The sequence below is a fragment of the Lonchura striata genome, chromosome 1A (genome assembly GCF_050655825.1).
Source record: "Lonchura striata isolate lonStrDom1 chromosome 1A, ASM5065582v1, whole genome shotgun sequence".
Classification (NCBI taxonomy): domain Eukaryota; kingdom Metazoa; phylum Chordata; class Aves; order Passeriformes; family Estrildidae; genus Lonchura; species Lonchura striata.
The window spans coordinates 76400741-76414739 of NC_140741.1; the positions used below are offsets into that span (position 1 = coordinate 76400741).

General features: G+C 71.0%; 1 protein-coding gene across 1 annotated transcript; it reads right to left on the bottom strand.

Moving 5' to 3' along the window:
- Positions 1-2569: 2569 nt before the first annotated feature.
- On the bottom strand, positions 2570-11365 carry LOC146763553 (cadherin-related family member 5-like). Its single transcript, XM_085569140.1, has 16 exons — positions 11101-11365; positions 10326-10411; positions 9565-9782; positions 8931-8990; positions 8747-8839; positions 8273-8359; positions 8092-8202; positions 7117-7287; positions 6938-7028; positions 6093-6199; positions 5731-5931; positions 5062-5196; positions 4652-4730; positions 4115-4311; positions 3616-3636; positions 2570-3057 (listed from the first exon to the last, which is right to left on the bottom strand). Exons 2-16 carry the CDS (start codon positions 10384-10386, stop codon positions 2605-2607), a joined length of 2085 nt encoding a protein of 694 aa, XP_085425266.1. The 5' UTR covers positions 10387-10411; positions 11101-11365; the 3' UTR covers positions 2570-2604.
- Positions 11366-13999: the final 2634 nt, after the last annotated feature.

Consider the following 13999-nt stretch of genomic DNA (forward strand, 5'->3'; position numbering starts at 1 on the left):
CCGCGGCGCAGGGGGCAAACAGAGCCCACCCGAGGCACGGCCACGGCACGGACCCGCCACGGAACCCTCCCACTGACCCCTGTCACAGACCCACAGACCCCCACACCGACCCCCCCACACTGACCCCTGTCACAGACCCACAGACCCCCACACCGACCCCCCCACACCGACCCCCTGTCACGGACCCACAGACCCCCACACCGACCCCCCCACACCGACCCCCTGTCACGGACCCACAGACCCCCACACCGACCCCCCACACACTGACCCCTGTCACGGACCCACAGACCCCCACACCGACCCCCCACACACTGACCCCTGTCACGGACCCACAGACCCCCACACCGACCCCCCACACACTGCCCCCCTGTCACGGACCCACAGACCCCCACACCGACCCCCCCACACCGACCCCCACACACTGACCCCCTGTCACAGACCCACAGACCCCCACACCGACCCCCCACACACTGACCCCCTGTCACAGACCCACAGACCCCCACACCGACCCCCCCACACTGACCCCCTGTCACAGACCCACAGACCCCCACACCGACCCCCCCACACTGACCCCCTGTCACAGACCCACAGACCCCCACACCGACCCCCCACACACTGACCCCCTGTCACGGACCCACAGACCCCCACACCGACGCCCCCACACCGACGCCCCAACACTGACCCCCATCACGGACCTTCTCCTCACGCTGTCCCGTCCCCCGGGACCCCCGGCACTGACCCCCATCCCGTCATTGACCCCCTATTCCGGCATTGACCCCCTATTCCGGCATTGACCCCCTATTCCGGCATTGACCTCCACCCCGGCACTGAGCCCCCCATCCCGGCCCTGACCCCCCCCTCCCGGCACCCACAGCGCCCCCAGACCCCCACGCCCCCCGAGCCCCCCATTACCTGCCCTCCCCCTGTCCCGCGGGGGTCACCTCGCCCTCGGGGGACTCTGGGGGCGCTTCCATGGCGCGGGGGGGGGTCCCGTGGGGTCCCGGGGGGTCCGTGGGTGCGCTGCCGGCGGGACCCGGTGCCGTGGGAGGGGGGACGTGGGGGCGGCACCGCGCCCTCGGCCCCGCCCACCCCGTGGGGGTTCGGTCGCGACACGGAAACTGAGGCACGGGGAAACTGAGGCACGGGGCGGCGCGGGGGTCCGGCCCACGTTCACGGGGAGGTCACAGAGGGGAGGTCACAGAGGGGAGGTCACAGAGGGGAGGTCGCGCATAGGGGGGTCCCCCCCGCGGCCGCCCCTCCGCCCTCTCCCCGCCCCACCGTGGGGGGGGTCGCACTTCCAGCCGCTCCCGAGCGGCGCAGGGGGGACACGCGTGGGAGCGCGACACGCGGGGCTCGCGGGGGGGCTCGGGGGTCGTAGCCTGTGTGCCCCCCCGCCCCTGGGCCTTTTGCAGCCGCGGCAGCTGCCGGGGATTATCGCGGCCGGGATTAAGGGGGGATTTGGGAGGGGGGCGAGGGGGCGGGGGAGGGGCAGGAAGGTAATGGGGGGGCGGCGCCGCTCCGCCCAGCGCTCCCAGTATGAACCAGTATAACCCAGCTGTCCGAGCGTGTCGCAGCGCAGCGCGTTGCACGCGGTGCTCCCAGTGCTCCCAAAGCGCCCGCTTCTCCCAGCACGTCCCAGTATGTCCCAGTACACACCAGTTCGCCGCGCTCCCAGTGCCCCAGTACAGCCCAGTGCTCCCAGTACAAAGCGGCGCAGCCCGCCCCCGGTGTTCCCAGCGCAGCCCGCTGTCCCCCACAGCCAGCGCTCCCGTGGCGGTGTCGCGGTGCCGGTGCCACCCGCCGGAGGTGACCCGCCGGTGCCGGTGACCCCGGGGATTAGCGACAAACTCCCGCTCAAGCCTCTTAGCGGGGGCCGCCCACAGCCACGGGGTCACGCGTGGGGGAAGGGCACCCCAGGGGACCCCCACGGCACCCCCAGGGGACCCCCAGGGCCCCCCGCGTCACCCAAAACCCACGCGGGAACCCGCGGCACCCTCGGGCACACCGGGACCCTCGTGGCACCTCGGGGACGCCCAGGAGACACCCCACGCCCCCGGTCCCATCGTTGCCCACCCTCGGCACCCTCCCCACGCGCGGCAGGGGGACCCCACGGCCCCCTCGTGGGGAAGCGCCGCTTAAGGGACGCGGCGCCTTTAAGGGGCGTGGTCCGAGATAAACCCCGCCCCTGGGGGCGGGGCCTCGGAAAGGCGGGAAACGCCCAAACGGGAGCGGGGACGCGGGGAGGGTGGGAACCCCAGGAGAGCCCGGTGACCCCCCCAGTGACCCCCAGGACAGCCCGGTGACCCCCCCAGTGAAACCCCCCAGTGACCCCCAGGACAGCCCGGTGACCCCCCCAGTGACCTCCCCAGTGACCCCCAGGACAGCCCGGTGACCCCCCCAGTGACCCCCAGGACAGCCCGGTGACCCCCCCAGTGACCCCCCCCCAGTGAACCCCCAGTGACCCCCAGGACAGCCCGGTGACCCCCCCCGTGACCCCCAGGACAGCCCGGTGACCCCCAGGACAGCCCGGTGACCCCCCCCGTGCCCCCCGTGCCCCCGTACACCCAGCTCCCAGCCGTGCCGCTCAGGCTCTTTATTGCCCGCTCAGCACTCGATGGAGTCCTCGAGCAGCTGCAGCAGCGGGGGGGGCACCCGGGGGTCGCCGCCCGCCGCCTCCTCCAGGCTCTCCTCGCTCTCCTCCTGCAGCGCCGGCAGCACCCCCAGCGCGCCCCCCCGCCGCCCCCCGGCCGCGGGGCTGTCCCCCGCCTCCGCGGGACCCCCCGGCACCTCGCCGGGGCTGGGGGCGCGGGGGGGGCCGGGGCTGCCGCGGGGGGCCGGGGGCGACCCCGCCGGGGATCCCCCCGCGGGCGAGCCGCCCCCCGGCCGCCCCACGGAGTTGGCCTGGGGTTTGGGGGCGGGGGGCGCCTGCGGGGCTGGCGGCGGGGGCGGCGGCGGCGGCGGGGGCGGCGGCGGCGGGGGGACCTCCCCCACCTCGCTGTAGCCTTCGTTGGGGTAGTAGAGCCGCGGGGGGCTCGGGGGGGACTTGCCGGCCTGGACCTGCGGAGCGGACAGAGGGGTCAGGGGGGCCAGGGGACGCCCCCCACACCGGACACCCTCCACGGGACCGCCTCCCCCGCGGGGACACTCCATGGGAGCCCCCCGGCAGCCCGACCGCCCCCATGGGGTCCCCTCTGCACAAGGACGCACCCATGGGGACCCCCAGTGCTCCAAACCCTGCCCAGACCGGGGACACCCCGTGGGACCCCCCCCCCCGGTCCTGCCTGGCACAGAAACCGCCCCGTGGGACCCCCGCGGGCACCTCGAACCCCCCAGGCACAGGGACCCTCACCACCACCCAGCCCCCCGGCCATGGGACCCCCCAGCACCCCAATGTCTCCCCAGCACAGGGACCTCCTGGGAGCTCCCATCACCCCCACTTGCCCCTGCAGGACCAGCACGGGACCCCCCAGCACCCCGACCCTCCCAAAGGGACCCCTTATTATGGGACCCCCTGGCACAGGGGACCCCGCATCCCCCTTTTCGGGGGTCTCAGAGCAGGATGACCCTCCCCCCCCAGCACTTTTTGGGGGGTCCCCGCCTTCCCCGCCCACTCACCGGCTGGAACCACCTCAGGCTCTGTGGGGCGGAACGGGGGAGGGGGGGAGGGTCAGCTGGGAAACTGAGGCACGGGGGGGCTCTCTCCTCCCCGCAGCCCCCAGACCCGGTTACCCACTTCTAACCCCCCCAGACCTGGGAACCGCCTTCCTACGGCCCCCCCAAACCAGCAGAGTCCCGGTCCCACAGCCCCCCAGACACAGGAGACCCCCTTCCTTCCCAGCCCCTCCAAAACAGGGGACCCCCTTTCCCCCCATGGAGGGTCCCCGATGCCGCAGCGCCCCCCTTGACCCGGGACCCCTTCCCTGACCCCAGACCCGGGGGAGGGACGAGGGTGCGGAGGTTTGGGGAGAGCCGGGCTTGGAGCGGTCCGGGAGTGCGGGAGCTTTGAAGGTTCGGGGAGGGGTCGCGGGGGGCTCTGGGGACGCAGGAGGGTGTCGGGGGGCTCCGGGGGGCGGGCACGGGGCCGCGGGGTGCCCGGGGGCTGGGGGGCCCCTACCACGTTGGGGTGTTTCTCGATGGCGAGCGCCGCCCGGTCCGCCGTGCGCTGCTGCCGCCGCCGCCGCCGCCGCGCCCGCAGCGCCAGGAGCGCCAGCAGGAGCACGGCCCCGAGCAGGAGCAGCGCCCCCGCCGCCCCCGCCGCCGCCCCCGCCGGCACCCCGCGCCCGGCGGGCGGCTCCGAGGGGTCCCGCGGGGCTGCGCGACAGAGGGGACGCGTCAGCGGGGGGACTCCGACCGGGGCAGCGCGGGGACAAAGCCCGGCACGTCCCGGCGGCTCCGAGGGGTCCCGGGGGGCTGCGGGACGGGGCACCCCATCACGGCCCGGGGCGGCCGGGGGACCCCGTCACCGCGGGAGCCTGGGGAAAATCCGTCACGGGGGGACGCAGAGCTGGGGGGCCCCTCTCCACCGGGCGGGGCTCTGGGGACACCCCATCGCTGGGGGCGGGGGTCCTGGCGGGTGTCCCAGTGCCGTGGGGATGGGGAGGGTCATGACAGGGTCCCTGGGGGTTTCTGGGGGGATCCCCCTCCTCCGTACCCGCCTGGCCCGGCCACAGCACCTCCAGCTCCACCGTCGTGTTCGAGGTCTCGCCCGATTCCTCGTCCCGCGCCAGCACCTGACGGGGAAGGGGCACGGAGGGGACAGGGGGACATGGCGGGCACGGGGGCCAGGCAGGGACATGGCTGTGGCACCGGGGGGACACGCAAGGGCACACGGAGGTGCCCCCAAGCCCTAGTGTTCCCTCTGTCCCACCCCGTGTCCCCTCTGTGGTGCCACCCGGCCCTTGGTACCCCGCTGGTACCCACAACCTCCACCGTGCCCACCCAGTGCCCCCAATCCTCCCGTAGGCCCATGTGCCCCTGGCCCCCCGTGCCCCCTAATCTTCCCTAGCCCGCCACGTCCCCCTTCCCCCGGCGCCCCCGGGCTCCCGCTGCCCCCCGCCTCACCTGCAGGCGGTGGCTCTGCCCGGGCCGCAGCTGATCCGCCTGGGCCACCAGGAGCCCGTTGGGCATCACCTGGAAGAGCTGCTGGCTCTGGTTGGCGCCGTGGCTCAGGGTGTAGCGCACCTGGGGATTCACCCCCTGCGGGCGGGGGTCAGCTCCTGCCCGCACCCACCCTCACCCGGCACCTGATTGCTGCCCACGCCTCTCCCTGCGTCTGTCATCCCTACCTGCACCCCTACCCACCCTACCTGGCCCTTTGCCCGCATCCCCCTCCCCGCACCTGCCTTCACCTGCACCCCTGCCTTCATCCTACCCTCATCCCACCTGCATCCCTGCCTTCATCCCACCTGCACCCCTGCCTTCATCCCACCTGCACCCCTGCCTTCATCCCACCTGCACCCCTGCCTTCATCCTACCCTCATCCCACCTGCACCCCTACCCACCCCACACGGACCTCTGCCCGCATCCTCCTCCCCGCACTTCCTGCCCTCACCTGCATCCCACCTGCATCCCTGCCTTCATCCCACCTGCATCCCACCTGCATCCCTGCCTTCATCCCACCTGCATCCCTGCCTTCATCCCACCTGCATCCCTGTCTGCATCCCGCCTGTACCACTCCCCGCCCTGCCTGCAGGCCCTGCTCCCACCTCGCCTCGCCCCGTGCCCGCTCACCTCGGGGAAGTCGGGGTCGTGTGCGCGCAGGGCGAGCACCTGCCCGCCGAAGGTGAGCAGCAGGGCGGCGCGGCGCGGGGCCGCGGGCACGAAGGCGCGGTACCGGGCGCGGGGGAAGCGCGGCGGGTGCCGGTTCGGGGCCAGCACCCGCACCAGGGCCCGCGCCACCGCGTACTTGGAGGGGTCGTTCACCTGCGAGGCCTGGGGGGCGTGGGGGGGACACGCGGGACACCCGGCTGTCACTCGCTGCCACCAGCTTCCTGCACCCGTGGGGGCTTCCCGGAGCGCCCCGGGCAGCTCCCACCATGCCAGGGACCCCCATGGCCCTGCGGCCCCCAGCCCAGCCCCCGTCCCCCGCCCACCATGACGCTGAGGCAGATCTCGGGGGTCTGCCGGCTGCTCTCCACCGCCCGCAGCAGCGTAATGGCCCCGGTCACGTTGTCGATGTGGAACCTGCTGCTCTCCTGGCCTGGGGGGGCACAGAGATGGGGACCGACCCCCCGAGATCCCTCCACCCCCTCGGACCCCCCACCTGTCTCCTGCCCCGGGGCACTGTGGGAAACTCCCGGGGCAGCCCTGAGGGATGTCCCTGGTGTCCCCCCCTCCATTCCTGGACCTTCACGGCGGGGAGGACCCCTCTTATTTTGAAGGGGGGCGTTATTAACCCTTTGAACCCCCAGTATGGGGGAGGTTTAACCCCTCTGGTGCTGGGGCACCCTTGGGTGCACCAGGGGTTGACACCCACCCCCCACTGCCCCCCCGGGCCGGAAGGGGGATTAGGGCCCCCCCCAGCTCAATCCCTTTATTCAATTTGCTCCAGTGGATCTGGCAATGGGATTGTGCTGACTTGGACCCCTCTCAGCAGACACCCCCACCGTAGGGAGACCCCCGGCAGTGGCAGGGTCTGGGGGGCACAGGGCGGCCCCGGGACCCACCCCGGGCACCATGGCCACCCCTGCCCCCCCATGTCCCCGCCCAGCACATCCCTGTCCCCATGACCCGGCACATCTGTGTCCCTGCTGTGACCTCCCTGTGCTCCTGCCCACGCGCCTGTGCCCCCGTGTCCCCACTTCCCTGTCCTCCTGTGTCTGTGTGTCGCTGCCTGCCACGTCCCCGGCCTCTGTGTCCCCCGTGTTCCCCGTATCCCCCCGTGTCCCCCGTGTTCCCCGTGTCCCCCCGTGTCCCCCGTGTCCCCAGACCCCGCTACCTGCCAGCAGGGAGTAGGTGATGGCCGCCCGCAGCCCCCTGTCCCCGTCCTCGGCATAGACGGCGCCAGGGCTGAAGCTCAGGGGACCCCCCTGGGGACAAGGAGGGGACACGGGGGTGTCCGGCCGAGCCCCGCGGGCCCCCCTGACCCCGCGGTGTCCCCGGGGTCCCGTGTCCCACCTGGAGCTGGCCCTCGGTGACGTTGGCGGTGTAGACGGGGCTGGTGCAGACGAGGGGGCTGTGGGGGGCGCGGGGGGTGCAGGGCAGGAACTGGGGGTACTGGTCATCCCCGTCCAGGACATTGACCCGCACCCGGGCCGAGGCGTTGAACCGCTCCCGGGTGTTCATCTCCTGCGGGCAGAGCCCCAAAACCTGCTGGGGGGGCGCCGAGGGGCACAGGGACCCTCACGGCACAGGGACAGCCCCGGGGTCCGGGGAGCCCCGCGGGACAGGGACCCACTGAATGGTGACCCCCGTGGGCACGGGGACACCCAACGGGACAGGGACCCACTGAATGGTGACCCCCGTGGGCACGGGGACACCCCACGGGACACGGACCCCCGTGCACAGGGGGCTCGGAGGGACAGGAACCCCCAGCCCCAGGCAGGAGCGGGGGGCGCAGCCGGGGGCCGTGGGGTCCCACCGCGGCGCGGGGGTGCCGGGGGGTGCCGGGTGGGGGCGGGGCGCTGGAGGGGGGAGGGGGCGCAGGTGGCCCATTAAGGAAATGAGGGGGATTGAGGGCAGGTGACGGGATCACGTCACCCCCAATTAGCGGGGCCGGCGGGGACGGCGGCGGGCGCGGGGGGCGGGCAGGCTGGGGGGACCCCCGCCTGTGCAACCCACCCGCGGCACTGCCGAGGGGCTGCGGTGGGCACAAGGACCCCAGACCCGCGGGCGGGGGCTCTGGGGGGGTCGGGCGGGGCTGGGGTCTTCCCCGGGGCCAGGGGTGGATGCCAGGGCCCCGTTCATGAGGGTGGGCGGGGGTCCCGCAGCCGGGGGTCTCGTATCAGGGTCCTGCACCGGGGTCCCACAAGTGGGAGGCTCGCAGATGGGGGTCCCATGTCCGAGTGCCTCGGGTGAGGGTCCCGCGGACATGGGGACAGACGGGAGAGGCGGGGGCCCGCAGCAGGGTCCCGGGGCGGGCGGGGGTCTCACCACGGCGGTCACGACCACCTCGAGGTGCCGCCGGCTCTCGAAGTCGAGGGCCCGCGCCAGCACCACGCGGCCGCTGTTCGGGAGGTCGATGCGGAAGAAGCGGGCGTCGGGCTGGGGGGGGTCGGTCAGGCCGGCAGATGGCCCCGGCCCCCCCGCGGCCCCCGCCCCCGCCCCGGCTCACCGAGGCCGTGTCGATGACGTACATGAGCGTGTCCCCGTCCGCGTCCTCGGCCTGGGCGCTGAACACCACCGAGTGCACCGGCGCCAGCTGCCGCGGGGGTCAGCAGCGGTCCCGGACACCCCGGGGCCCCCCACGCCCCCAACAGCCCCTGTGGCCCCCGAACGCACCCGGGAATCCCGGACACACCCTGCACCCCCAAACAGCCCTGAGCTGCCTCGCGGGGGTCACCGGGGGTCCCTCAGCACTCACGACCACACCCGGTATCCCCGTTCCCACTTTTGGGTGTCCCCATCCCTTCTGGGCACCCTCCCTGGCACAAACTGTCCTTGTGCCCATGGCCCGACTGTCCCTGTCCCCGTGCCTGTCCCCAGCCCGTGCACACAGCCTTCCCTGTGCGGGGCCCATCCCTGCCCCACCACCATGACCAAGTGCAGGACGCGTCACCGCCCCTGTCCCCGGCGGTGCCACTGTCACCTCGCTGACGTTGTGGGTGAGGACAGTGGCCCCCTGGAAGTGGGGCCGGTTGTCGTTCTCGTTGAGCACCTGGACGATGATCCGGAACTCGACCTGCCGGGGGCGTGGGGGACGGACACAGGCGGTGACCAGGGTGGGACCGGGCGCCCCCAGAGCTCCGGGTCCCCACCGTGCGTGGCCGTACCGGGGAGGAGCCGTCCTCGGCACACGTCAGGGCCACCATCAGCACCGGGGACTCCAGCTCCTGCGGGGACAAGGGACACTGGGACACGGGTGACGTGGGGGGCTGCCCCACGGGGTCCCCCGCCAAGCTGGGGCAGGAGGGGCCCAGCTGGATGAGCGTGGGGCAGGATGACCTGGAGAGAGAGGGGCTGCAGGATGGATGGACACAGCACGGAGGGAGCATGAATGGATGGACGTGGGATGGACACAGGATGGACACGGGATGGACGCAGGATGGGCAGAAGAGGAAGGATGAATGGAACATAGACAGATGATGGTAGACCCAGGATAGATGGAGTATGGATGAGAGACACAGGATGGACACAGGTGGCTGAGGGATGGACACAGGATGGACACAGGTGGGTGTGGGATGGATACAGGTGGCTGAGGGATGGACACAGGATGGACACAGGTGGGTGTGGGATGGACACGGCTGTGGGAGGGAGGGATGGATGGTGGAGGTAGATGGACACCGGGTGGGTGGGGATGGACACGGGGTGGAGGGGGTGGATTCAGGATGGATGCGGGACGGACACTCGACGGACACAGGATGGCTGGAGCAGGGCAGGGGACCGGGGGTGTCCCGGCGGTGTCACCTCACGGTCCAGCGCCCGCCCTGCCGATACGTTGAGCCGGACGCTGCGCCCGTCCAGGTAGAACCAGGCGGCGTCGGCGCCCACCAGGCAGAGCTGGAGGCCGGCGCCGCCCCCCGCGTCCCCCGGCGGGGGCAGCCGCGCCACCAGGCTCCCGTGGGCGCTGTTCTCCGCGATCTCCGTGAACAGGTTCCCGAAGCCGCTGCAGCCGTCGCCCCGGGCTGCCGTTGCCGCGCCGGGGATGGGCACACGGGTGTCCGTGGGGGGGTGGCCCCGCGGGTCCCCAGCCTCGGGGTCCCCGTGTCCCCACGCCCTGGGTCCCTCTCCAGGTCCTCTCCCCCCGTTCCCTGCTGACCCTCCCAGGGTCCCTCGTGTCCCCGCGCCAGGGTCCCCATATCCCCAGCCCAACAGCTCCATCCGCGTCGCCACCTCCCCCCTCAGTCCCCCCGTGTCCCCACCACCCAAATCCCACTCCTTGGACCCTCAGCACGGTCGCCCGTGTGTCCCCCCGTGTCCCCACCCCCTGGTCCCCACCCCCGTGTCCCCACCCCCTGGTCTCCGTCCCCAGGACACCAGCGGGCTATCAACCCCAGTGGTCCTGCGCTCGGGTGACATCTTTGGGTCCCCTCTGTGTCCCTGTGCCCTGGGGTCCCACCTCTCACGGTTGCTACTCCCAGGGTCCCCACCAGACGCCCACCGGGTCCCTCCCAGCCCCGGTGTCCCGCTCAGGTGTCCCCTGTCGGCCCGGCGCCCCAGGTGCTCACCTGTGGCCAGGTGCAGCGCCAGGCAGGCGGCCAGGAGCGCCGGGCAGGACGCGGCCGCCATGGGGACACGGGGACCTGGGGGGCGCCTGCGGGGCGGCGGGAGGAGCGGGGCTGCCACCCCCGGCCCCGCGCCCCCGTCCCCAGCGCCCTCCGCAGTGTCCCCCCCGCCGGACAGCCCCGGTGGCAGCGCTGGCACCGCCCCGGGTCCCTTCCCCCGGGACTCTCGCGCTTGGCTGTCTCTGCCCGTGTCACCCACCCGGGCCGCCATGCCCGGGTCCCCTTCCCCAGGACTCCGGGGTGCCGCCGCTGTCCCCGGTGCACGTCCCCAGGGTGTCCCTGTCCCCACCAGGGGGTCTCACAGTCGTGTCCCCCCTCCGTGCCCCCTGACCAATGCCACTCGTGTCGCCCCCCAGGCCCCGCGCTGTGCTGGCCCTGCCCTGGGGTCTGCCGGGGGACCCTCGGCGTTCCCCGCGCGGCAGTGGCAGCCATATGGCGCCCCCCCCCCCCCCAATTAGCGGCAGGTAATTAGGGCGGGGGAAGGGGGGGCGCTCCCGTCTGCCACCCCCGCCATCCCGCGGTGCGGGGTCCCCGTGCTGTCCCCCAGACCCGCTCCCTGCTGGGGGCACGGCGGGAGTCGGGGGGCTCCCGTTCCCACCCTGCGCTCCGCGGGTGCCACCCCGCCCGCGTGTCACCCCCGTGTCCGGGCCCCCCGTGTCCGGGACCCCCTCCCACCCCGGGACCCCTCCCGGGGATCGCGGCCCCCGCCCCCCCGTACCTGCCCGGCGCCGCCGCCCCCGGCGCTGCTGCCCCGGCCCGGCGGGACGGGGGGGCGGGGGCGGGACCGGGCGGGGCCGGGCCGGGCCGGGGGCGGGGCTGACCCGGGACCTGCGGCCGGATCGGAGTGCTGCCCGGCCTGGCACCGCCTGGGCATCACCTGCATCAGCCGGGCATCACCTGCACCACCTGGGCATCACCTGCATCACCTGAGCATCACCTGTATCACCTGAGCATCACCTGTATCACCTGGGCATCACCTGCACCACCTGCCCGGCCTGGCACCGTCTGGGCAGCACCTGCATCAGCCGGGCATCACCTGCACCACCTGGGCATCACCTGTATCACCTGAGCATCATCTGTATCACCTGGGCATCACCTGCACCACCTGCCCGGCCTGGCACCGCCTGGGCATCACCTGCATCAGCCGGGCATCACCTGCACCACCTGGGCATCACCTGCACCACCTGCCCGGCCTGGCACCGCCTGGGCATCACCTGCATTACCTGAGCATCATCTGTATCACCTGGGCATCACCTGCACCACCTGCCCGGCCTGGCACCGCCTGGGCATCACCTGCATCACCTGGACATCACCTGCATCACCTGAGCATCACCCACCCTCCTGCACCTCCTGGGTGCCACTGTCACCACCTGCCCTGCCTGCACCTCCTGGATGTGGAGTCTTTGTTTCTTTTTTGGGCCTCAGGTCAAATCCCACATCCTCTTTAAAATTCCCAGTAACCAGGGCTCCAACACCTGGGTATCACCTGCTGGCACCTGCCTGGACATCTCCTGCCCAGGACTCCGAGCCCCATGGGCCGTGCCCGAGGATCACCTGCGTGCCCCGGTCCCTGCCTGCACTTCAGGAGATGTCACCTGTCTGTGGTGCCCGGGAGCATCCCCAGTCACCTGCCTGCACCTCCTCTGCCACCTGCCAAGGGCTGTGCCCGGGCCCTGCCTGCACACCTGGGCCATCCCTGCACACCTGGGCTGTCCCCTGCACACCCAGGGCATCCCCTGCACACCTGGGACATCCTCTGCACACCTGGGCCACCCCTGCACACCCAGGGCATCCCCTGCACACCTGGGACATCCCTGCACACCTGGGCCATCCTCTGCACACCTGGGCCATCCCTGCACACCTGGGCCATCCTCTGCACACCTGGGCTGTCCCCTGCACACCCAGGGCATCCCCTGCACACCTGGGCCATCCCTGCACACCTGGGCTGTCCCCTGCACACCCAGGGCATCCCCTGCACACCTGAGACATCCCTGCACACCCAGGGCATCCCCTGCACACTGTACCTGCCCTGCTGGGCTGTGCACGGCCTGCCCATGCTGCCTGCACAGGTGTGGGCCCAGGGAGGGAGTGTGACCCTCCCTGCACACCTGGCAGGGGTGTCACACCCCTGTGCACACCTGGCAGGGGTGTGACCGCCTCCACGCACACCTGTGGCCGGTGTGAGGCTGGTCGGGATGCGGCCCCTCCTTGCACACTCGCGTGTCCCCGCTGAGCCACCGCCGTAATCCGCTTTGGGGACAAAGAGGATGAGCTGGGGGGAGGGGGAAGTGACACGGGGGCCACCGAGGGGGAGTGCGGGTGTGAAAATGAGGTGAGGGTGTGTGTGCAGGTGTGTGACCCAGCAGTGACACTGCAGCTGTAGAGGGACTGACCACGAATCACGGAGCTCAGGCCGGGCTGGGCTGGAAAAGACCAGGAGAGGAGCTTGTCCCACGCACCTGCCACGGGCACCACCACGAGGGGACGCGGGGGCTGGCCCGGGCGGGGCACAGCGAGCACCGCTGGCCTCAGGAGCCACCTCATCATTACTCAACAGTGACTATGGGGGAAAGGAAATTAAAGGAGTTTTCCCCCAAAATCCATCTCAATCCAGTGCCCCCGCCTGCCGACACATCGGGTCTGACTGCCGGCATCACCTAACCAGGAGCTGAGATGAGGAACAAGGTGGGATCAAGGCCCCAGGAAACCCCCCCATCCAAAATCCCATGGATTGAGATGAGGAACAAGGTGGGATCAAGGCCCCAGGAAACCCCCCCATCCAAAATCCCATGGATTGAGATGAGGAACAAGGTGGGATCAAGGCCCCAGGAAACCCCCCTATCCCAAAATCCCATGGATTGAGATGAGGAACAAGGTGGGATCAAGGCACCAGGAAACCCCTCCAATCCCAAAATCCCATCACAGCTGCAGATGGAATTTTCTCCCCAGATGTGGGGGCTGGCAGAGCCCCCCTCAGTAGCTGCTCATGTCTATTGTAAATGCAGGTGACCCTAGTAGGAAGAAATTATTATGTTCAGAAGTCTGAATGATTTCTTTAGTATAACTATACTATAATACATTAATATACCATTTAAAGGAGACACTAAAACTACTTACTTTTTTTAACTGCTATATTTAACTAACTTACAACTCGTGCCCCTCTCTGAGTCCAGCCCCAGGTGGGTTGGATTGGCCATCAGGCTCAAACAATCCTCACCAAGCACTCACCCCAGGGAAACAATTCTCCAAGCACATTCCACATGGGAAAACAAGGAGCAGAAAGAGAAATGGTTTTCTCTTTCTTCCCTCTGTGCGTCTCTGTAGAAATGCTGAGACAGAAGAAGGTGCCTGGCACACGCGGGTGTCCCCCCCGGCTGTGCCCACAGCGCCTGGCCCCGCGTGGGGCTGCCACTGTGGGGGAGGATTTTGGGGACGTTTGTCCCTGTGCAGGTCGGGCCGATGTCCCCCTGTCCTGCCCGAGGCCCCGTCCCACCCGCTCGTGCCGCGGTGGCTCCTCAGCCGATCCCAAAGTGCAAAAGGCAAACGGCAGGGGAACAGCGGGTTAACCACCACAAGTGCACCTTTACGGGGGGCCAGAACAGCAAATGCCACGGAGG

What these genes read in the sequence shown, in the direction of transcription:
- LOC146763553 (XM_085569140.1), bottom strand. Translation starts at nt 10,386, where the DNA reads ATGGCGGCCGCGTCCTGCCCGGCGCTCCTGGCCGCCTGCCTGGCGCTG. An exon ending in CCGAGGACGGCTCCTCCCCG is followed by an intron (nt 8,840 to 8,930) that starts GTACGGCCACGC and finishes CGCCCCCGGCAG; the next exon opens with GTCGAGTTCCGGATCATCGT. An exon ending in AGATCTGCCTCAGCGTCATG is followed by an intron (nt 5,932 to 6,092) that starts GTGGGCGGGGGA and finishes CACGCCCCCCAG; the next exon opens with GCCTCGCAGGTGAACGACCC.